We start from the raw sequence: 25,778 nt of genomic DNA, 5'->3' as shown, positions 1-25,778 counted from the left end.
CATGCAATTTTACCCAGTTAACCAAATTATATTTTGATTCTTAAGAAGAATCGTAATTTTATTAACTTGAATTGTCGCACCACCAGTAGATGATCCCTAGATTATTACTGGACAGATCTTGTATATTGATCTGATAAGGATAGGATTATATACAGGGTGTTTCAAAAATACGGGGCACAATTTCAGGTATGTATTTCCCACATGTAGACAATCAAAATAGTTCATTACAACATGTGTCCGGAAATGCTTCATTTCCGAGTTATGGCCTTCACAACATTGAAATTCACCGGAACGTTTTTCTTTCCGCAGGTCGTTGTCATTATAGAAGATGTTCAAAATGTCCAACTCCTGCTTGAATACAGACCTCACATCGATGTCTCATTGACCTGCGAACACGATCCCAAACTCCAGGAGTATTGCGTATGTCCTCAGAACATGCCACAATTCGATTCCGAAGGGATTCCAAATCAGGCACCGGAGAAGAATAAACCAATGATTTTAAATGGCCCCACAAGTAGAAATCGAGAGGGTTGAGATCAGGTGAGCGTGGAGGCCAAGCAATTGGGCCACCTCTACCTATCCATCGAACAGGAAACCTTCGATCCAAGTACCGGCGAGCCGTACGACTGAAGTGTGCAGGAGCGCCATCATGCAAGAAGTGAATGTGTTGACGATTGATCAGTGGAGTGTCTTCTAAAACATGAGGTATGGTGTTTTCCAGGAAGTTTGTGTACCGGTACGCCTGCCCCGTAAGTCTGTTTACAAGTACATGGGGTCCAACTAACCGATCACCAATGATATATGTTGAGGGAGAACCGCACCTGGTGATGAGATGGAACAGTTGCACATGGGTTTTCATACGCCCATACATGCTGATTGTGGAAATTTGTTAGGTATGCCATCTCGTGTGAACTGTGCTTCATCTGTAAATAATACTAAGGCAGGAAAGTTCGGATTTACACCACACTGCTGCAAGAACCACTGACAGAACCTAACTCGTGCAGGGTAATCTGCTGGTGACAGGGCCTGTACGCGTTGCAAATGATAAGGATACAATTGATACTCTTTCAACAGTCTCCAGACAGTCGTATGAGGAACATTGACTTGCAACGCTACCCTTCGTGTGCTGATAGAAGGAGTCATGTTCACAGCCTCCAGAATCTCCTCCTGTACTCTGGAGTTGTAGATCTTGGTCGTCCCCTTCCCAAACCAGGAGAGTTAAATTTTCCATACTCGCACAGACGGTAATGGAGACGTACGAATGTCTTCCGATCTGGAAATTGTCGCTGTGGGTACCTCTCCTGGTACAAACGACGAGCCAGCGCAGCATTGCCGTCCACCTTACCGTACATAAAGTGTATCTCTGCCAGCTCTTGATTTGAATACATGTCGCACAGTCTAACGCCTACACAACACTGAATGTAACCTTCGTCTCGGAATGAACAGTCAGAGTGCACTCTTAATGTCTCCTTTTACGGCAACGACCTGCGGAAAGAAAAACGTTCCGGTGAATTTCAATGTTGTGAAGGCCATAACTCGGAAATGAAGCATTTCCGGACACATGTTGTAATGAACTATTTTGATTGTCTACATGTGGGAAATACATACCTGAAATTATGCCCCGTATTTTTTAAACACCCTGTGTATATATATATATATATATATATATATATATATATATATATATGTGTGTGTGTGTGTGTGTGTGTGTGTGTGTGTGTGTGTGTGTGTGTGTGTGTGTGCGCGCAATGCAATACTTTTTTCTTGTAATTAAGAATTAATTTAATTTAGAAAATGTAGGAGACGTATTGTAAAATCATTGCGAACGGAAGTCATTTACATATATTAAAGGTATTCTTTGAGTAGGACTGTACCGTGGTGTGTTTCATAATAAGGATAATTGATATGAGCTGCTGTTATGAAAATATGAACGACTCAGAATGTTATCGCATCTCATTCTCGCAGCTTACACAAACAATATTGGCTCGCCTACTGGAAATGTCATCGAGGTCATCTGCCAAAATCGGTGCCTCCGACTATACGACGCTCAAGCGTGTAATATTGCAGAGCATAGTTGAGGATATTTGAACTAATAGGGCTATTTTCACTGTCAATATAGACAACATTACATATAAATTGTGCAATATGAACGTAAAACTGACAAAATCAGTGCACTGAAAGACACTGAAATACCGAAAGGCACACAAAGTGTGTTCAACGTAATCGAAAAGAAACGGTACCATAAAAATCTGAAAATTAACTCTAGCGACGTTTAGCATGGATTTGTGTAGCCTACCATGACGTCCAGTGCCAACATCCCAATTAATAAATTAAATAATCTGCATTTTAGGCAATTTCTAGAAAAGTACATAGAGAATTAGTGGGTTTTCAGTGGTGAGGACATGCAATATCCTAATGAAACACGAAAAAATATTAGACAATACATCATGCACCAATGACATCCGCATATGTTCAAGTTCCGTATCTTACGAATGCACGTTATTATTCACCGCAAAGATCACGACGAAAATGAACATCACGGCTCAAGCATGTGTTTATTAGTATAGGTTCAGAATGTCTGGAGTTGACTGTACTCCACGAATGCGCAGCGACGACCTGTTTGTTTATATCCTTATCCGTTGCATTACCTGTCTTCGGCGTACTATATACCCAATGTGTCTTTAACTTCAGTCATTAGGTAACTGGAATACGAAGCCTAATGATCAAAATTTAAATTAATCCCTTTTAGTTTTATAATTCGTAAAATTATTTTAAATGACTGGAGTAAATATAGTTCTTCGAACTTAAATTACTTCGTAGAAAGCTAGTTCATACTTATTGGTTTCAATGCAGTCAGAAATGTCTGATCGTCCATTATGGCGAAATAAATTTAATTTATGTTAATTTAATTTAATTTGAATTATTTTAATTTAATTTATTTTAATGTAATTCAATTAATTTTAAATACCCATTATACATACCAAATAAAAGCCCGGTACATTACCATAATCTTCGAAATGTAATGAAAGTGAGGTGACTTTGCATTTGCTTGTAAATCGACTTTTTATTTTCTCAATGCTGACAATTAAAAATTAGAACTACTTATTGTCTTTACTTGATTATTTTCTAACACTCCTCTTCTCCGCTGTTAATTGGAATGTATCTCTCCTACTAACGACATTTCAGTTCACAATTCGAAGTGGTTCTGTTCAAATTTGAGTTTATCCCGAAAAGACAAAGTATATGATTATGATTATGTATTGTGACAAGAACATAGTACGAAATGGAAATATAAAAATTGGAAATTTATCCTTTGAAAAGATGAAAAAGTTCAAATATCTTGGAGCAACAGTAACAAATATAAATGTCTGTTATTATTTGATTGAGAAGCTTTTATCATCCAGTCTGCTCTCAAAAAAACTGAAAGTTAGAATTTATAAAACAGTTATATTACAGGTTGTTCTGTATGGTTGTGAAACTTGAACTCTCAATTTGAGAGAGGAACAGAGGCTAAGGGTGTTTGAGAATAAGGTGCTTAGGAAAATATTTGGGGCTAAGAGGGATGAAGTTACAGGAGAATAGAGAAAGTTACACAACGTAGAACTGCACACATTATAGGCTATTCTTCACCTGACATAATTAGGAACATTAAATCCAGACGTTTGAGATGGGCAGGGCATTTAGCACATATGGATGAATTCAGAAATGCATATAGAGTGTTAGTTGGGAGGCCGGATGGAATATGACCTTTGGAGAGGCCGAGACGTAGATGGGAAGATAATATTAAAATGGATTTGAGGGAGGTGAGACATATTGGTAGAGGCTGAATTAATCTTGCTGAGGCTAGGGACCGATGGCAGGCTTTTTTGAGGGCGGCAATGAACCTCCGGGTTCCTTAAAAGGCATTTGTAAGTAAATAAGTAACCATAGGCCTATCTTTTAGTGGGAAGTGATGGAAATTAACTCGGGATCTGTGGATCTGTAGATATTACTTTTGAGGTGATCCTCGTAATTGCAACTGTTTAAAGAATGCACTCAAAATGTTGATTAGTGTTCAATTTTGACAATATCCCGAATTTAGCTACACGTTTTCGTTTACCACACATTATTTAATGTTGCACTCACTGGCTGTTGCGGCTCCTCTGCACTTGTTGTAGCGCTTCTTAAAGCCGCTGTCGCCGATGGGTGTCTCGCAGCTTTCACCACCGTTGTAATGTATTAGCACGTAGTCGTCGCAGTTGGTCACACCATCTCCATTGCAGTCCTACAACAAGTCATGCATTCGGAAATGAGCACTATGACATCACATTGAGTGATCCTTGTACGCTTTTACCGAAAATGTTAACAGTTCAATGAAATTTTTCTACTCTTTAACATGAAAGTAATAAATAAACCATCATGGCTATGGAGACAAGTAAATGATGATATGAAAGTAGTGACTGACACTGTGTTAAAGAGCAAACGAATTAAAAGGGCGCGTGTTTAAATTTAAATACTTGTAGCCAGAAATAGCGCTCTATGATAACAAACCCATAATAAAAAAATAGAGAGGCTGTACCAGAGGGACATTTGCAACATAGAATACGCCTTACCACATGGGTGCTTGCGAATAAAACAACGGTTTACATAAAAATGTCATTCAGTAGCGGCTGGTGGTCAGAATAATAAGTGTGCTACAATCTCTATATTGGCCTACTGTATACACTTAATTTGAGACTCGCCTAGTGACGAAATATGAAGTCCATCGACGTTCCTTTCTACTGCAGAACTTGTCAGTTACCCTGGTGTTAAACCCTCCATCTTGGACATCATACTCTTTTCTATTGAAAGTATTGCAAGAGCAGTGAGACGATCCTGGGACATAGTGTTCCTTAAAAACGTTTTTATGCGTTTCATGCAAGAAAAACATCTTTCTGGCTCAGCAGTGGTAATTGGCATTGTAACCAAAATATTTTTCATTACTTCACAGAATGGATGCTGTGAATTGTTGGAGACTATGTATTGTAACAATTGAACAGCTCCATCTATAGTTCGGAAGTCGGGTCTTCCGTATAAAACTCCAAGTTGTATCTTTAACACTCTTTTGTTCAGTACAGTATAGCTGTTGACAGCAACTTCAAGTTCGCGTTCAGGAAAATTATGCGAAAAATTGTCAACAAATTGGCTGTTTAACAATTTTGTTGCATCTAGGTAGCTTAAAGACTGGAAAAGGTGAGTAACATCTTGAATTATACATACTTCCTTGGCTCAATTTTCTGGGATTCTATTTTCCGACGCTTGCTGGCTGATTAAGGAAGAACCTCAAATAAACAGCTAGATGGCAGTAGCAGTCGGACACTTGAATTACCAATACATTGTAAATAGTTACGAGTTCTTCCACAAACAAGCTTTCTTTCTTTACGCTTTACTTTTGCAATCTCCAACCTGTGTCGTGCTGAAGATGACTATAGCACTTTCCCACGTAAAAATAGCCAATCAGAGCAGTGATTTCAGGTTCGTACATGCCCTTAATTGTCTACATTCTCATGTGGAGTTCTGAGTAGCACAATGAACCCCCTGAGGTACCGAAGAGCGAAGACTAAACCCTCTATAACGCGTCATGAACATAACCACGGGAAATTGTCAAACGACAGATCAAATACTATGGTATTACAAATACATTATTTGAACAAAAATTATCATTGTGCTGTAGCAGTGTAGCACATAAGGACGGGCCGCCCCTAATGTCATTTATGACATAAAAATGTCAATAATGGACTATGATAGGAGAAATACATTACAAAGGACGTAAGTTACACTTGACATCTAGGTGTTTTACACACATTAAATCTAAACACTGGCCTCCTAATGTGGTTAGTGTACCTAGTCTGCATCGAGTCCTCATCGAACTGCCTCTTTACGAATTCTAGGAATGTTTTGTTTTCGTCTTTGGTCACGTCACTCATGTCTAAATTGAAGTCACCGGCAGTATTATCGTTGGCATTGCCACTTCTACCTATATTTTTGAACCCTTCTTTCCGTTCATAGTAATTTCTGCCATGCATATGTCACCGACTCCTTCCCAATTTGTTGTTGATTTTTCAACTTAATTCACATCTGCAGGAGAGTTTTTCTTGAGAATCAAAGTCAATACTGTCACATGTACTTTTCAAGTAAATATAAATAATATATATATATTTTGAGTGCGTCCTGACGAGAATCAATTCGAAATTGAGATTCACAGAAATATGAATTCTATCGATATAGCTCGTGTAAAGGGGGTTAAGTATGAATTGGCTAATCTGGAATAAGTTTAGATTTGAATTATCCACAATTACTTTTCTCTTGTGTTAAAGGGGTTAAGTAATTCTTCCATGTATGATGCAGTTACAGTCCTCCATATATTGTGAGAAAGGGGTCTTGTTCAGTACCAAAGGGGAGGTTTACATACCTTACAATTTGACTTAACCCTCTCTACACGAGCACCCGCGATTAACGAGAAGCTTGCCGGAGCTCGGGAACGAGAACGTAAAAGTTAATTGTGAATGCTCACATTTAAATATATTTATTTTAACAATATATCCATTCTCGTTCTCGTCGTTTCCGTTCCCGCTTTATTATGGACCTGCCTTAAGACATTTCTCTAACACCGGTTCAAGTGCATTTGCACTCGTGTGTAAGTTTCCGAGTGCGTGATAAGAGCTGTATAATTCTGTGAATTACATTGATAGATTATCCCGCATACTTCAAGGAATTTTTATGGCGCTACAAAGTTCTACTCACTCGACCGTACTTTGACATGTACTTGGCCACTATGTTGGTTGAGCAGTCGTAGTCCTTCGCACAGCTCTCGTAAGCTGGAATAGAACAAGAACGTTAGTTTACACAATGGGAAACGTGATTCAATCTAATTTAAAATAATAATAATAATAATAATAATAATAATAATAATAATAATAATAGTAATAATAATAATAATAATAATAATAATAATAATAATAATAATAATAATAATAAATACGAGAAATACTGTTGGACTCTAAAAAATAAAATAAAGTATAATTACAAATAAATTAAACTTCAAATTATAAAATTATAACTTAAATGTTCTCCGCTGGGGCTCAAATGTTAAAGTGTCCTGCCATAAATCTAGCAACTCAGGTTTTTTCCCAGCGGAGGTTTGACATTTATGTCTCACTGATTTGACATACTGTAGGTATGTACGAGGTAACGTGTGGTCAGCCCGATCATCCTCCGCAGTCATTACAGCTAGAACATGAAAGAGAATTAAGCTACTCAATGTACTTAACCAAATTCACGCTGATGGCTGATCGCTAGACCACTATATAACGTCTTTGGCTAGACCAACGCATGACGCCTCATATTATGTTTCATTTTAGCTACGAAGTATAGAAGGAAAGTAATCAGCGTATTCCGAATCTCAACGGACCGGTGGACATCAATGACGTCACGCTGCAGCGAAAGGAACAAAACTGCTGGAAGGTTCAATGGCTAACATGGCGGCTGTACAAGTTGTTGTCTGTGCTACGCTAGCAAGATTTTGCGAAATTTCAGTACTGTCATCTCGTTCAAAGAAAAGAGAGCATAAACAATTTATTTCTTGAACCGGTAATAATAACTGGTCCGTTGACATGTTCGCTTATAGGCCATTAACATATTGTTTTTACGTTGTGTTCATTACAAACAGTACAGCAGAACACACAGCCATGACACAACAGTGCACTATGTCATTCATCTGCTAATTCCCACCCTATACAAGAACCAATGAGATTCACTGATGGCGGTTGATGGAGACTGCCATCACCTCTGCAAGCTGATGAAACCGGTGCGACACCGGTGGAGCATCAGTGATGTCATTGTTGAAATTCGGAACACCGTGATGCCACTAGATTGCTCAGCGCTGAAATTGGGAATACGCTCATTGCGACGCTTCAAAAAACTCGATTTCAAAATTTCAGCATTTCTAATAGAGAGAAAATGTTTTAAGCATGCCGTCTTTGTACAGAGATTTCACCTAAACTATTCGGTGGATTTTGCTTACATTTACTACTATCAACGAGTCAGTCCATCTGGAATTGGTGCGTATGAAAGATAAAACATAACAAAACAAATAATGAAACTTTACTTGAAAAGTATAAAAAATGGCAATTTTTTTATAAATGAAATTCAACAGTCTCACGATTTTCTTTCTCACATATTATATTTTTCATGTGCTAGGTGAAATGGTATAGCCGAGAACTGACAATATGAAGAGTCCACTGCAAGAATGATGGGTGTCATTTGGAATACATTTTTCAGGAGAAGCAATTGAAAGTTTGAAATGCTTAGCGCTGTGATTTTCCGATCATTACTGGACAATTACTATCAGCGTTAATGCCATATAACTCTCTATATACATTCTAATATGTCTTAAGCTATGCATTGACAGTCTTGGTTCATTTTCGACAAGAAAGTGACATCCATCATTCTTGCAGTGGACTATTCATATGTGTTTAAAATATTTTTGTCAGAAAAATTATTTATGCCTGTGATAGATGGTTTTAAGGACTTTTTTTTTTGCCGCTTAAAGATATGTATAAGCACGACATAGACTATCAGAATTAATATTAATTTGTCGTTATCGAAGTAGAGTGGAAAATAAACTTAATATTTATATAACAAATTATTTTTTAGAGAATTAAGCTTAAAATCTAAACCTCTTTAAGAGCTGCTATAACACCTGTAACTTCTTTATTTCATTCAGCTACTCCAAAACTTAAATCTGCTTCACTTCATTCAACTACTTCACACTTTTGCCTTCTTCAGTTCATTCATCTATTTTACTTAGCTATTATGAATATAGACCTAAAATACTTTTTATATGTTTATCTAAAAATTACTTTTCTGCAAAAGTCGCAAATGTAATCTCAGGAATCATTTACTTACTTACTTACTGGCTTTTAAGGAACCCGGAGGTTCATTGCCGCCCTCACATAAGCCCGCCATTGGTCCCTATCCTGGGCAAAATTAATCCATTCTCTATCATCATATCCCAACTCCCTCAAATCCATTTTAATATTATCTTCCCATCTACGTCTCGGCCTCCCTAAAGGTCTTTTTCCCTCCGGCCTCCCAACTAACACTCTATATGCATTTCTGGATTCGCCCATACGTGCTACATGCCCTGCCCATCTCAAACGTCTGGATTTAATGTTCCTAATTATGTCAGGTGAAGAATACAATGCGTGCAATTCTGTGTTGTGTAACTTTCTCCATTCTCCTGTAACTTCATCCCTCTTAGCCCCAAATATTTTCCTAAGAATCTTATTCTCAAACACCCGTAGTCTCTGTTCCTCTCTCAAAGTGAGAGTCCAGGTTTCACAACCATACAAAACAACCGGTAATATAACTGTTTTACAAATTCTAACTTTCAGATTTTTCGACAGCAGACTGGATGATAAAAGTTTCTCAACCGAATAATAACAGACATTTCCCATATTTATTCTGTGTTTAATTTCCTCCCGGGTATCATTTATATTTGTTACTGTTGCTTCCAGATATTTGAACTTCTCCACCTCTTCAAAAGATAAATTTCCAATTTTTATATTTCCATTTCGTACAATATTCTGGTCACGAGACATAATCATATACTTTGTCTTTTCGGGATTTACTTCCAAACCTATCTCTTTACTTGCTTCCAGTAAAATTCCCGTGTTTTCCCTAATCGTTTGTGGATTTTCTCCTAACATATTCACGTCATCCGCATAGACAAGCAGCTGATGTAACTTGTTCAATTCCAAATCCTCTCTGTTATCCTGGACTTTCCTAATGGCATACTCTAGAGCAAAGTTAAAAAGTAAAGGTGATAGCCCACAGTGAATTGGAAACGCATCTGACAGAAACTGACCTATACGAACTCTGCTGTACGTTTCACTGAGACCCATTTTAATTAATCGAACTAGTTTCTTGGGAATACCAAATTCAATAAGAATATCATATAAAATTTCTCTCTTAACCGAGTCATATGCCTTTTTGAAATCTATGAATAACTGATGCACTGTACCCTTATACTCCCATTTTTCTCCATTATCTGTCGAATACAAAGTATCTGGTCAATAGTTGATCTATTACGCCTAAAACCACATTGATGATCCCCAATAATTTCATCTACATATGGAGTTAATCTTCTCAAAAGAGTATTGGACAAAATTTTGTACGACGTCAACAAAAGTGATATTCCTCGAAAGTTATTACAGTTAGTCTTGTCCCCCTTCTTAAAGATAGGTACGATAATGGACTCATTTATCTCAATAAACAGTTTAAAATTTATGTAGAAACGCAGGACGGTACAGGAAAGTTATTTGTAAGAGGATTCTGGAATATCTCCAGACTTCGGGTCATAATATAGCGGGAAATTTACAGTAAAACAAAAGGAAATTTACTATGTGACTAACTAAAGTATTGTTAATTAATTCAATAGGAATTCACCAACTAAATTGTGACCAATGAATCACCTGTGACCAATTCAAATTGTTACCAATAAATCACTTGTGACAAATGAATAGGAATCTGTGGCTAATATGAATGTTACGAATTAAGTGTCTAATTGTAAGATGACGAAAAAATTGTGACAAATTATCCTAAACCCATTTAAATGTTCCAGATTTTGTCACACCACTGATATGTATTCGAACTCATACTTAATGCGTTATATATAACATGAATGTCATGCACAATACAGCATAATGATTACTACAGAATAATTATAATAAGGAACAAAGCTTCATTTGGACAATTACTTTATCCAACATTACGAAAAGTGTTCCACCACTGACGATGGACAAGCTCTATACTTTCTTCTAATTTATGTTTCCACATAACTTTCAGGTCCGTAAGTCCTTGAGAAGACAATTTTTAGAACCGTTGGCTAATTCGTAGAGGACACTTAAGCATAATGCTAGATGCTATGAAGTTTCCGACAGTTTCACGTTGTGTTGTTTAATGCTTAACTTTCCTTAACATATTCACGGAAAACTGTCAGTCTTCTTCCATCGATTTCACTGTAATTACATTAACAATGTTCTGGGGCCAGAATAGGTATGGAAGCTGATGATGAGTAATACTAAAATTACTACGTATATAATAGTCCGGCATTTACTTACCTCCGTGCCTGTTGGGGTCATCCTCCGGCAGAACGTGCTTACCGGCGTCAGCCCAGTATACTCGGGAGATGGAGAAGGGACCACAGTATCCCTTGGAGCAAGGTCTGTTAGTGGCACACTCGTTCGCGGCCTGGCAGAGACAGCGGAAGCAGGCCGAGTGGAGATTCGACACAAACACTGTAACATTCGATGGAAACGCAAAAAAGAGTGGATTTTTCTATGTAATGCGACGTAAAATGTGAAGATTCATAACAAATACAATAAACCATTGAGCTGAGATATATGAACATAGTAACAACGAGTAAGTGAAAATTTGACAGCGAACACTGCGACAGGGTATAAATTCGTAAGAAGCTCTTAAGGGAAACTGTAAAGATTCGACAAGAACACTGTACTAAACTTCAGGCTCGATAATAACATACGACAGAATAGAGCAGTGATCATCAACTCGATGCCCTGTGACGTCATCTCAGGCAGCTCTGAAGCCCGCTGCGCTCGTGTTTCGCTGCCGCGGGCACAGCGGAGGCTTGCGATGGTGGCTGCTTTTTCGTGATAATAAATGTTTCTCATATTGATCAAATTAAACTTAAAGTAATGTGAATGCCGAATACTGGTATTTACATGTATGAAAGCAATTGGTTGATAAGTTAGGGATGAAATGAAAGCTGAATAAAACTAAATACTATACTGTATTTTAAATTTCTACATTTTATTTTGTTAATGCATGACCATTAGTAAAAATATGTCCTGATATTCTGTAATGCTAATTTTACGAGGTTTTTTAGCCTCTTTATTGCTCAATATTATGCACTATGACCTGGGTAGTGCATGAACTGAGAACATTTTGTAGATTGTAGTCAGATGAATTAGCTAGTTCTGTGGTGGGATTTACTTATTTTCATTAAAAAGAAAACAATGTTCGTATATGTATGTGATTCCGAACAGGCACAGTCTGTCGAAAGCTGCTGATGAAGCCTGAGAAATTTGACTAATGGAAAATGTGAATAAAAATCACACAGACTTTTTCCTGCTTTTATACAGTACGTATATCACATTCAGGTCATTATCACACTATCAGTCTGTCATTTCTAGCTGAAGCTAAGCAGGAGCACAATCTACATCCACAGTAGATGGGTCTATGATAGAGAGAGGAAAAAATAACAACAGTAGAGATTCGTCACGAACACTAGGGCTAAGTAGAGATTCGACAACACTACGTATGAATAGATTCGACAAGAACGCTATGACTGAGCAGAGATTCGACAAGAATACTACGACTGAATAGATTCGACAAGAACACTATGACTGGTATACAGATTAGAAAATAATAATACGACGGAGTAGAGATTCTACAAGAACACTACCACAGAGTAGGAAGTCGGCAAGAACACTAAGACTGGGTACAGATTCGGCAAGAACACTACGGTCGAATAGAGATTCGACGAGAACACTATGGCTGAATAGAGATTAGACGAGAACACTATGACTGAGTAGATTCGACGAGAAAATTACAGCTGAAAAAAGGTCCGACAAGAACACTACAATTGAGTACAGATTCGACAAGAACACTACAGTCGAAAAGACATTCGACAGAAACATTACGACTGAGTAGATTTCGAAAAAAAACACTACGGCTGAGTGGAAATTCGACAAGAATACTATAGCTAAGTAGATTCGACAAGAATATTACGTCTGAGTAGAAATTCAACAAAAAAAAGTAGAGATTCGTAAAAACATTACTACTAAGTAGAGATGCGTCAAGAACATTGAGGCTGAATAGAGATTCGACGAAAACATTGCGGATGAATAAAAATTCGTCAAGAACACTACGGCTGAGTAGAAATTCGATTTGAACACTACGGATAACTAGAGATTCGACAAGTACACTCTTAGACAAAAAAAATGACCGGGCTCCAGATTCTATGTCCGATTCGGAAGACTTCGGGTGGATTCGCCAGAGCATGTTATACACGCGGACGAATTTCTTCTGTCGTAAAATAAATGTTTCCAACACTCCACTGTCACTACTATACGATGATTATGTAACATGCTTCTTAAAGGGAAGATTCATCGTCTCTCTCTCTCTCTCTCTCTCTCTCTCTCTCTCCTCTCTCTCTCTCTCTCTCTCTCTCTCTCTCTCTCTCTCTCTCTCTCTCTCTCTCTCTCCTCTCTCTCTCTCTCTCTCTCTCTCTCTCTCTCTCTCTCTCTCTCTCTCTCTCTCTCTCTCTCTCCTCTCTCTCTCTCTCTCTCTCTCTCTCTCCTCTCTCTCTCTCTCTCTCTCTCTCTCTCTCTCTCTCTCTTCTCTCTCTCTCTCTCTCTCTCTCGCATAGCGCAGTCGGTAGCATTGTGGTTTTGTATTCGAAAGGTTTCGAGTTCGAATCTCAGTCTATACTTAGTTTTTTCCATTCGCATTTTTTACTTCTTGTATACTGATAATAACCAGTATTGTGAAATATTTAACAGAAAGTTAAATATTTACAAAGGGCAAATTAGATACATAATAGAATCCCTTCCCTTGTATCTTGTATTTAAAGAGACTAAACGAAATCTTCTCGGATAGAAGTAAACAAAAATAAACCTTAAGTAAAAGAAATCCTTCTTGGATAGGAAATAAACAAACATAATCCTTTTCTGTGTATTAAACAAATAAAGAAATACATCTCGGAGACCAATAAACAAAAATCAAAATAGACAAAAAATTCAACACCGGGTATGTAATCCCTCCGCATCTATAACCGCCTGCATCCTACGGGGTATGGATGCGATCAGGCGTCTCAGGTACTGTCGACATGAAGATACACGATCCCAAGCGTCCTCGATAATATTCCAGAGTGCATCTTTTGTGGTCGGCCGATATGGCATCAACGAGTTAGATACTATAGAGAGACAAAGACCTCAGAAAGTTGAAGACAATTGAACATTGGTCCGCCATGTTCGGTTAGTCAAAACAAAGGGCGTGGCTCGGATGTTGTAGGAAATGACTGTGATGAAATGAAGTTAGTATTATTGTGAATTGAGTTACATATTAAGACTATGTTAATAAGTAAAAAGTAAAATACACACAAAACTTTACGTTTTATAACAGCTGTAGGCCTATGTTTTATTAGTTTCACTAAATATAGCCCAGATATCAAATGATAAGCTATACTCGATGCAACCAAAGCAAAGCACCTAAAGACGGATGAATTTAATCGGCAGAAGAAAAATAAATAATTTTTTTGACTTCGTCACAAATTTAATTACCTTACAGCTAATCTAACCTAATATGAAATTATGTAATTCAGTGCTCACCAGGTGATTTCAAGAGAGACGACGTATGTAACTAATAGGAGTAAAATATAGGAAAGGTAGTGGCGAAAATTAAAAAAAAATATCCAGTAATTAAGTTATTGAGAAAAATTCATTTGAAATTGGCATTAACACAGAGAACTTTTGAAAACTGCAATTATTAAAACTACAAATAACCTCTTAGCATGCAACATAATAATTAAAGAATGACACTAATAGAAAGTTACTCATGATCATAACTCACCACATTTATTGAAACGATAAGATACTTACGATTAACATTGTTCTCAGAAACAACAGGAGCCACAGCTAGGTACACTTCTTTTCGCGTGATGGAGACATCGTGTAGTCTAATATAATTTGAAACAAATATTGTCGCGTGATGGAGACATCGTGTAGTCTAATATAATTTGAAACAAACATTGTCGCGTGATGGAGACATCGTGTAGTCTAATATAATTTGAAACAAACATTGATCTCACACGTGTCTCGCAACTAGGCAGAGGCTTTTGCAGAATAAAACTGTTCTTACATTATTTTGAGCAATAATGACAAATTGTGTGTGATGCAAGTGCTAACATTCCTCTTTGTTAAAAAAAAGAGCCCTACGCATTAATAAAAAGAAAATTGGAGTAGGCCCTAATAAACACAATAAATACTAAACTCTTGATGGTACAAACTTATTAATACAGATATTTCGCTTATGCTCAGTCCTTCTTATCTTATAATTCTCTGCGGCAATGGTACCTGTATTGAGAGGGTTTAATTATCCAGCAACGAATATTATGATTTACGGTACATTTCATTTAAATCCGAGGGAATGAGACATTTTTGGAAATTTTAAAGTCTTAATTATTACTTTTTCATTTATAAATCAGCTTTTTACAAAACCTATAGCGAAATGTTTAAATTAAATATTGATGTATCTGAAAAATATAACACATGTACCAACTCGTTGCAGTGTACCTTTGATAAGCACTCCTTACGGAGGCTGGCGGTACTATAGACCGCATGTTTTTTAGGGAACGATCCATAGTACTGTTGGCCTCCGCAGGGAGCGCTTATCAGAGGTCTTCAGCCTCTCTATAGTATCTAACTCATTGCATGGCATTATATTTATCATCGCGTTCACAGTTTTCTTCAACTCTAGTGAACAGGGAGGTTATGCTATCTGTCTGATAGATGGCCTCTCTGAAAATCATCTCATGACCTCGACACGTGTGAACACGATGATTATCCTGTTGAAATATGATATCATCATCATCATCATCATCAGGATATATCATCAGAGGGAAGCATAACATTTTCCAATAAGACCTTGTATTGTTGGGCATTAAGATTTCCGTCGAGCCGCCATAGAACACCTAGACCGTCACTGGACATCCAGCTCCAACATGGAACAGATACATGGCCACTGCGAAAGCGAGTTGTCACATGCGTAGGATCATATCGGGATCCCCGTGAACGGTGAACTATTTGCCGTCCGTAATTGTCAGAGGAAAATGTAACTTCGTCTGAAAATACTACCTTATTTGAATCGAAATTAACATTTTCCTCTGCAAATGCAAGGCGGAATAATCTGTGGTCATCAGTAATGCACTCCCAGTTTAATTGCATTAGCGACTGTACTGCCATCTCATGTTCGTTTACGGCGGATGTGTCGCGATCCTGGCGGTTGTTCTCTTCAAAGTGCAACCGATTTTAACATAGGAATGAACAATCTTATGATCCGGGCTATTACAAAGCAATATGTAACGGCACTATTTACGAGTGTAGCCTATATCTGGAACGCATTGGTTTTGTCTTTAACATTATTTATCTCGTTTTTGCAATACTATTAACATGATGATGATGATGATGATTATTATTATTATTATTATTCTCGTGTTTGTATTACTGTGAATAGTATAAATGGCGAACAACTGCCGAAATGAGATTCATGAGAAAAACAGCTGGATACTCCCTTCTCGAACATCATCGGCACGTAGATATTCTGAAGAAATTAAAGATTGACTCTATTGTCCATTATCTGCAGCAATACAGGCTTCAGTGGCAGACGCATGTCAAGAGGATGAATCGCTCTAGATGGCCCAGGCAGATTTTGTCGTATGCCCCAAGAGGTCGAAGAAATTTAGGACGACCTAGGAAACGCTGGCAAGAGACCGTAACAGATATCCACTGGGGTCTAACACTTGAAGGCTAATGATGATGATGATGATGATGATGATGATGATGATGATGATAATGATGAATAGCATTATGGTTATTATTCTCGTTGTTGCAATACTATTATTAGACTCTTATTATTATTATTATTATTATTATTATTATTATTATTATTATTACTACTACTACTACTACTACTACTACTACTACTACTACTACTACTACTACTACTACTTAATACTAATTTCAGTAATTGAACAATACTCCTTATGGAGAAGGGAGAAGATCCAAGAACTGAGCATCTGTTTTAATTCAAGGGTAATTAGGAAGAAGCTTCCGATATTAATGAACGTTTTTGTTTAATTTGGCAACTAATCCCAACTCCTGTGCACGTTAATAAATGTATCATTCGTTTCCAGCTAGAGAAAAAAATAAAACGAAACAAATATATATAGGCCTACTTATACGAAGGCGGATACGAGCCCGGGTTTTCTGCGTGTGAAGTCAGAGTTTTACCACGGAGCTATGACACGCACGCACGCACGCACGCACGCACGCACGCACGCACGCACACACACACACACACACACACACACACACGAGTTCAAACCGTTGTTTGCCGATATAAGAGTATGTTCTTGGATCTCGCTGGTTTCGTCCTTGCTACTCTGATTTTAGTCTTGTGTATCAGGCGCACAGCCCAATGGAACTTAGAAAAATTTACGCTTCAAGAGTCCGGTCATTTTTTTTTTGTCTAAGAGTATACATTACGGCTAAGTAGAGATTCAATAAGAACACTACATTTAAATAGGGGTTCGAAAAGAACAGTACGATAGAGTAAGGATTCGACAAGAACACTAAGCCTACCACTGAATAGAGATTTGACAAGAATACTACGGAAGAACATAAGTTCGAGATTGACATTAAAAAAGAACATAAATTGGACAAGAACACTGCATAGAGTAAATAAACGACATGAACATTTATGAGTAGAAACGCCACAATCAGTAAGTAAAATTGGACGCGAACATTTAAGGAAAAGAGTAAAGATTTGTTATTTTTTATTTCATTTATTTAAATTAGTTTAATTTTATCTTTTTGGTCGATTACACTAGTCTGCGATGAAATTCCTGCCTCCAAAGTTTTAATGTTTTTAGGGTATTTTTAGCATGCTGAAATCAAATTCAAAGCCAAAAAGTTCCTATCACGTACCATTTTTTTGTTATTTTAATTTTCTTATAATATATTACGACAATTTATAGCGTAATTATTTAAACTGTAATACTTTAACATATATAGGTTTAGTATGTTAGGATATGAAAACCAAATGCATTTAACATATTTTTAAGGTGTTTATATTGAAAACCAAGGACATTGGATGTTTCTTAGCAGATAGGGGGTGCAAGCACATAAGGAAGTTAGGGCGAAATAACGTGCAGCCTTGTCATTATTTTTATTTGTGAAAGACAGAAATGTCAGCCACTCCTTGGTGAGAGACTGAACTCAACTCGTCTAGTTTCTCTCACATTTCATTAGTCTGCGTTTCATCTGGAAACGAAGCGAAATCAGTTTGAAGCTTTATTGTGGAGTAGAATGTTGAAAATTTTTAGTCCAGTAAGAAAGTATTTACCATGTTGCATCGAGGATGTCTAAATAATCCATACCACTTTTGTTATATAACTTATGTAGGATATACACATTGCCTAAGCAGAGGTGTAATATTACAGATTTTGTCAAAAAGTCATACCATGCCTATTTTGGAATCAAACTTGGAGACCAAAGTAAAGCTTGGGCACCACACAAAGTATGTAGAGTATTCACTGAAGAATTTCGTCATTTGATCAATTGGAAAAGACCGTTGCTATCTTTTGGAGTACCTATGGTTTGGAGAGAGCAGTCGAACCATAGTAAAGACTGCTACTTCTGTTCGTGTGATGTGAAGGGGTACGATTCTAAACATAAAAATCAAATCGTGTATTCAGTTGTTCGGTCAGCCATTTTACTTGTGCCTAATGTAGCAATCCCTGTGCGACCAGAAAATCTTAAACAAACATCATTCTATTGGTACTGACAACGTGAAATAGGCTTTAAATACTTTTTCTCGAAGATGATACTCTTGTATATTGCAGTAATGTGAAAGAATTTATGCTAAAACTTGGACTTCCAAACTATGACCTAAGTGAATGGAGACTGTTCATTGATGCTTCCAAGCGAAGTTTAAAGGATTCCTCCTTCATAATGGAAACATTTTTGGTTTAGTGCCCGTTGCCTATTCAGTGATCCTAAAAAAAATCATACACAAATTTGCAACTGCTGTTGTTGCGACTAGACTATAAGAACACTAGTGGCAAGTTTGTGATGATTACAAAGTTCTTACTATGTTCCTGGGTCAACAATCTGGTTTTATCAAATTTCCATGCATTCTTTGCCTGTGGATAGTAGGGCACGAGTTGATCACTGGACTATGAAAGACAGGTCACCTCGACAAAATTTGGAAATCTGTTGTAAGAATGTTGTGCGCCAAAGCCTTGTGAGTTCTTCTAAAGTTGTGCTGCCATCTCTCCACATCAAGCTTGGCTTAATGAAACAGCTTGTAAAAGCTTTAAATAAGGAAGGAGGCTGTTTTAAGTACATGTCTGGTGCAGCATTTAAAAACAGTATGGACGAAAAGGAGAAATCAGCATGGATTTTTTTGTGTGAAGTTGTTTTAAAATTTCTTGGCAACAAGGATCCTAATTACCGAAACATTGTGGCTAACATGCTTGCAGCATACAAGGAATTTGGTTGTAACATGAGTATCAAAATTTTCAGTTTTCTCAGCTAGTTTATTTCGCCGAAAATCTAGGCTTTTTCAACTAAGGGTAAGATGAACGATTTGACAAGGATCTGCAGGAGTTCGAAAGAAGATACCAGGGACGCGGGAGCATCAGTATGCTTGGTGATTATTGTTGGATGTTAAAGCGTGAAATACCTGAAGAAAAACATAAAAGAAAGAGGAACAGGAGAACTTTCTCAACTAAGAAGCAAGTGGTGTAATTTTTTGTGTGATACATTGTGCTCATTTATACATCCAATAGTTACGTAAACAAGACAAAACAAAGCAAAAATACTCTAGTGACATGTATGAACAACCCTACACATAATTTCAGCAAGTTGTGTCTTTTAAATATAGTTTTTGAATTTGAAATAAAAAAGTGAAATGAAAAAGTTGGTGATGAAATTCACGTAATTATAAAATACATTTAAAGTGATTTTGCAAACAAACCTGACGTGATAGAAGCAAACGGATTGAAAATTCGGATTCAGCACATCGACATTATATAAACTCACATTACTTAGTTTAGGCAACAAACACAAAGTTGAAATTCGCAGGCTAGTGTTATTTAACGGCGCTGTATCAACTACTAGGTAAGTTATTTGAAGTCGATGGAATTTGTGATAAAGAGATAGTACTTGGCGAAATGAAGTCGAGTATTCCCATGTAATTATCTGACATTTGCCTTACAGTTGCGGAACACCTCGGATAAAACCTAAGCATGTGATCAGTCGAAGCGAGAAACGAACCACGACCGAGAGCAACTCCTGATCACTAGGCAAACGTGTCGATTGCTGTCATTTAATTGACACTGGGATAATAATGTAATACATGAAATAGATTATTGTTAGGATTTTCCCTGTAGTCTTATTAATTAAAGCAGTAATTATGTAAGTATATAGTGAGAAGTTTATTATTACTAAGCTTTTATTTTCATTTGCAAAAACACTGAACAGTGTAAGAAATCGACACAAATTTAAAGTTTAAAGATTCGATAAACCATTGCGACAGTCAGAGATACAACGCAAACATTTAAACGAAATAAACATTCGAGAACGCTACGAAAGTGTAGAGATTCTAAATGAAATAAAGATTGGACAAGAATACTGCAATGATAGAAGAAAGCCACCGGCGTAGCTCAGGCGGTAGCGCGTTTGCTTATTGATATTGAGTTGCCCTCGGGCGTGGGTTCGATTCCCGCTTGGACTGATTACCTGGTTGGGTTTTTTCCGAGTCTTTCCCTAACCGTAATGCTAGCTCCACACTCTCGCCGAGTCAAGCCGAGCCAAGGCGAGCGCGAGAGTGTGGACGGTGCGCTTGTCTCGCCTCGCCGTGTCTCGCCTAGACTCGCGCTCGCCTGCGCTCCGCTCCGTGTCGGTCTTTGGTGTCCGAGTCAAAGGAAGCGAATGGTGAACCCGAGCGTCACCCCAGATACAATAACAAAAAGTGCAGATCAATGGTTCTCACTACGCGGCCCGCGGACCGCATGCGGCTCTTAAAGTGATTTATTGCGGCTATTGAATTAATATTAAGCCTGCTATTACTATTTTTTTACCTTTTCTTTTTAATTTCTGTAATAATGTGCAACTGGGGAAATCTTTGGTTACTCTGCATCCTTACTGCCAGTGAAGGTGTTCAACAACGACGCGCATTTGTTTTCATTTTAAAGAAGGTACTGCAGTGTCATGTCTCATGTCTTACTATGTCTTGATATAATACTGCGTTATAAATGTTTTTATCTTAATAGACATAGCGTGCATTCAAATTTTTGTAACAGGTACTCAAAAGATTCTCAATCAAAGATAGAGAACCTGAAAATGTTAAAAATTCCGTAATATCTGTAAAGAAAGTAATGTATTCCCTGTACATAAAAATCAATTGACAACAAAAGCATTGTGCCACGTAGCAGACATTAAGCTCTTTATAGATTCGGTGATTGTTAAGGAGTGTCTTGTAGCTGTATGTGACACTTTATTTTCTAAATTTCCAAACTCATTCAAAACAGATTACAGGTGAAATAAAACATCAAATCAACCTGCTCGTATCGTATGATTTGCATAAGGATAGCAGAGTCCGCTCTTTAACTTCAAAATATCAGTAATATATTATACATATTTGATAATGATCACGATGATGCTGATGATAATAATAGCAATAATAATAATAATAATAATAATAATAATAATAATAATAATAATAATAATACACCAAATTATATAATAATTAAAAATCTGCGCATTTTTTAAGCTTCAATACTGTAAAATGCATTGTGGCTCTCGGCAAGTTCCTATTTTCCACTTTCGGCTCTCCTTTAATTTCTAGTGAATACCATTGGTGTAGACTCTTGTACTCAATTACTTACTTACAAATGACTTTTAGGGAATCCGGAAGTTCATTGCCGCCCTCACATAAGCCCGCCATCGGTCCCTATTCTGAAAATAATTAATCCAGTCCCTAGCATAATATTCTACCTGCCACAAATCCATTTTAATATTATCCTCCATCTACACCTTGACCTCCCCAAAGATCTTTTCCCCTCAGGTCTTCCAACTAACACTCTATATGCTTTTCTGGATTCATCCATACGTGCTACATGTCCTGCCCATCTCAAACGTCTGGATTTAGTATTCCTAATTATGTTAGATGAAGAATACAATGCGTGCAATTCTGCGTTGTTTAACTTTTTTCCATTCTCCTGTGACTTCATCCCTCTTAGCCCCAAATATTTTACTAAGCACCTTATTCTCGAAGACCCTTAACCTCTGTTCCTCTCTCAAAGTGAGAGTCCAAGTTTCACAACCATACAGAACAACCGGTAATATAGTAACTGTTTTTTTTTTTAAATTCTAACTTTCAGCATTTTCGGGAGCAGACTGGATGACAGAAGTTTCTCAACTGAATAATAACAGGCATTTCTCATATTTATTCTGCGTTTAATTTCCCCTCGAGTGTCATTTATCTGTTGCTCCAACGTACTTGAATTTTTCCACTTTTTCAAAAGATAAATTTTATATTGAGGTTTCGCAACAAGCTCTTTTTTTTTTTTTTTTTTACGGTGATGGGTTGTTAGTCCTTCGCCCAAACCCGAAGCTGGAGGACCACCACTTATCAAATTTCCGCGACTGTCTGTTCAATATATTTCAGTTATTCTAGCTGCCAATATGGCGAGCCGCAATTTGTCTGGTATCGCTTTTCTCAGTTGTGTCTTTCTTCGAAATAATTGGTGATACAGAAGTTATCAAATTCTCCTGATGGTTCACAAAAATTGCTCGTTAAAGATATTTTCTATCATGTCCCTGCAATATAAATTAATATGTAGTTTTAAATGGCTTTAATTATCTTGGCAAACAATTGAATAGTCATTTTTTATTAATCATTTATAAATTCCTATTAAGATATAGTGATAACATTAGAGTCGATATATTGTGTAATAATAAAATCGTTGCCACGTTGGAAATGTTCATAGACAAGTTACATTATACTAAATGAGAAATAATGTAATATCGGCAAATTCATCTCGTCTGATTTTTGTGTATAGCTTCATCCACCATCTTTTTTATCCGAGGCTTCCGACTTTTTTGATGTGATATGTTACCAATAGTTGTAATAACTAAGCGCATACAGAGCTGATGCAGCGGCAATTCGGTAGCTTCCATCGTGTACACGTCACAACTGAACGTCTCGCCTCGCCTCGGCTCGGCGAGAGTGTGGACGGGTACATCGCTCGCAACAACACGGTTTGCGCTCGCCGAGTGACTCGCCGAGTGGCAATCGGGTCGACTCGGCGAGAGTGTGGAGGTAGCATAAGGCGAATGGCAGGTAATCGGTAGCAAATCCTCGTCTCATCTCACCAAATACCATATCGCTATCACCAATTCCATCGATGCTAAATAACCCAGTAGTTGATACAGCGTCGTTAAATAACCAAGTAAATAAAATGGTAGAAGAGTAGGGAATGAGAAGCGAAGACTCGAGATTAAGAGTAGAGATTTAATATTATCATTGAAGAAATGGGAAGTAAGAAAATTCAATAAAGAGCAGATAATAACAATAATACGAAGAATATTAACGTAAGAATTGGTTCACAGTGTCTGTTTTGTCTCATATGGTTATTCTCAGTGAGGGAAATGAGACGGTATGTGCCGGTATGGAATACCGCCACTGGTTTCTATGGCTAGAAGACAAACCATTAGTGAAAAATGACATACCGTCATGAAAAAATGTGATCCGTAAAAATTTGTTTATACATGTTCTTCGTAAATCTAAACCACAGCCTTCAGGAACTGTATTCAACGTGTATTTAGACACGTTTATTTGATAAGTCAATCCCTGGAATGCTTACAAGTATAGAAGACTGTGGTCTGTAGCTTGTGGTGGCCATTGTTGCCAATTTAGTGACTGTGTCATTTTTGTTGCACTTTTTATTTATAATTAAGTAATGCACTTTGAACCTTTAACATTATTTTAAATGATAAGTCTCAATGGACATTGCAAAATATAATCTAGTAAATAACTGAAGTAACTTGAAATTATTTTATTTAGAAATTTAATGTGCTGCGTAAGCTTCAAAGATTCGCGTTACTGACTGCACGAAATAATAATTTATTGTATACATCATGTATGTGTATGTTATAAGGAAGGGGGTATGCCTTTTTTAAATCGAGGTATGCTAGGGAAAAATCTTGGGGTAGCATACCGCCTCTGGTTTTTTCCCACATCCCTCACTGGTTATTCTGAATCATCGCTCTGAATTAATAACAGAAACCTTTTGGCCATGTGGTTGTCATTGCTAAACATTGCAGATGCGGATGACACAGCTTCCATAAAACAAGAAACAAACAGTCGCATCACGTGGAACAGAGACAAAGTAACAACTAGGAATAGCACTTATGTCACAATTATCAACGCTTAGTTTTATTATTTAATTGCATTGTTCAGTGTGTCATTGAAATTGCAAACACTCAATCTCCATTTTTCACACGCCTTTAGTATACTAGCAATTATTTCTTGTTCTTCACACACCGCTCTCAAAAGGAATTTCAATGTCTTATCACCAACCGATCGAGATAAGACAGAACTCTGCCCGGCTTGTTCTTGACCTCGTCACATTGCCACAACTTACCAGAGAAACCGGAACTGGTCAGCAGCAGCAGCGCGAAGAGGACGCGGCCGACCATCTCTGCGGCAAAGCTACTCTGATGGCTAGCTTACAGCTGGCCTCGGTGCACGCAAGCGCACGGCGGGTTCTTGGAACCCGCAACTTGGCGGAAGTGAATCGTGGCCAATCTCGATACTGACGCAGTTCGTGTATATAATAATCGGTTCCATGAAAAGCATGAGAGGACTACATTATCACCATTCACCGTTTCATTATAGTTCGGGACAAGCCTCCCTCTTACAATCATTTACTTAAAGGCACTCACAGACTGACAAAGGAACAGTACCGACCAAACCCTCGTGAAGGAAAAAAAAAAATGCAATGTTGAAAAGTATCTAACCAAAAGACGAATTTCTCAGTTTCTATAGTCTGGCATTGTTCATATGCGCAGTGCAATGATCTACTGAAACAATGTCTTTCATTTTTCGACCGTGGTTAAGTAGTGCAGAAGTTTGAGAGGCAAGCAACGAAGAGGAAAAGAAATTTTACAACGAATGATTCAAACCCCGGTCCTTCGTCTCAGAAAACACTCAGAAAGAAAAAAAGACTTTGTTATTGGAAAAGGAGCGAAATTGCGGACACAGGCTGTGAAGATGGTGAAAAATATAAAAATATTCTGGGTTTCGTAGTGTATAATGCGGGCATCTTAATAAATAAGAATTTAAATAAATTAACTATGGATGCAACAACATGTGTAGAAATTACCACGATAAAGAAAATTTCATCCATCAGTCTCGATAACTATCAGACCCCTACTAAACAACACAAGAAGAAACATAAATTCTCTTTTGACCGAATCGACGGCTTTTCTTGTGACCTATTGCGCTTAACAATTTAAGAATGTTTTCAAAACGGTATATCACCCACTACAGGGAACTTCAGTAAAGCCGTGCAAGAGAAGTGCCACCGGCGTAGCTCAATCGGCTGAGGCGCTTTCTAAGGGTACATACTACTTCGGTCCCATCACATACATACCTGAAATATACAGTACTAATTCGGTCCGGGGTTCAGGAAAGTACAGTACTAATTCGGTCCGAACTATGCAGGTATAGAAGCTGCTTTCCTGCCAGAATTATGGGTCGAATTCGTAGCTACGACAGAAAGAACGACAAACAGTTGTGAATCTTTCCATGCAACGTTAAATGGGTTATTCTACACCGCTCAGCCTAACAGCTTTCAATTAATAGACGTTGTAAACGAATTCAAATTG

At 37.5% G+C, this 25,778-nt stretch overlaps 1 protein-coding gene across 4 annotated transcripts in view; it reads right to left on the bottom strand.

Moving 5' to 3' along the window:
* The window catches only part of LOC138701518 (lysozyme-like), a 45,391-nt gene extending 20,701 nt beyond the window's left edge, over nucleotides 1-24,690 (bottom strand). For all 4 annotated transcript variants that reach the window (XR_011332612.1, XM_069828492.1, XM_069828489.1 and 1 more), the window contains exons 1-4: nucleotides 24,533-24,690; nucleotides 11,142-11,318; nucleotides 6,763-6,836; nucleotides 4,126-4,264 (exon numbers count right to left, since the gene is read on the bottom strand). Coding sequence is in view for 3 of the 4 variants with exons in the window: in XM_069828492.1 (XP_069684593.1) it covers nucleotides 4,126-4,264; nucleotides 6,763-6,836; nucleotides 11,142-11,318; nucleotides 24,533-24,587 (445 nt within the window). In the remaining variant the exon portion in view is untranslated. The remainder of the gene's footprint in view (nucleotides 1-4,125; nucleotides 4,265-6,762; nucleotides 6,837-11,141; nucleotides 11,319-24,532) is intronic.
* Nucleotides 24,691-25,778: the final 1,088 nt, after the last annotated feature.

Source organism: Periplaneta americana, chromosome 6 (genome assembly GCF_040183065.1).
Source record: "Periplaneta americana isolate PAMFEO1 chromosome 6, P.americana_PAMFEO1_priV1, whole genome shotgun sequence".
Taxonomy (NCBI): Eukaryota; Metazoa; Arthropoda; class Insecta; order Blattodea; family Blattidae; genus Periplaneta; species Periplaneta americana.
This window is presented reverse-complemented; position numbering and strand designations above follow the sequence as displayed.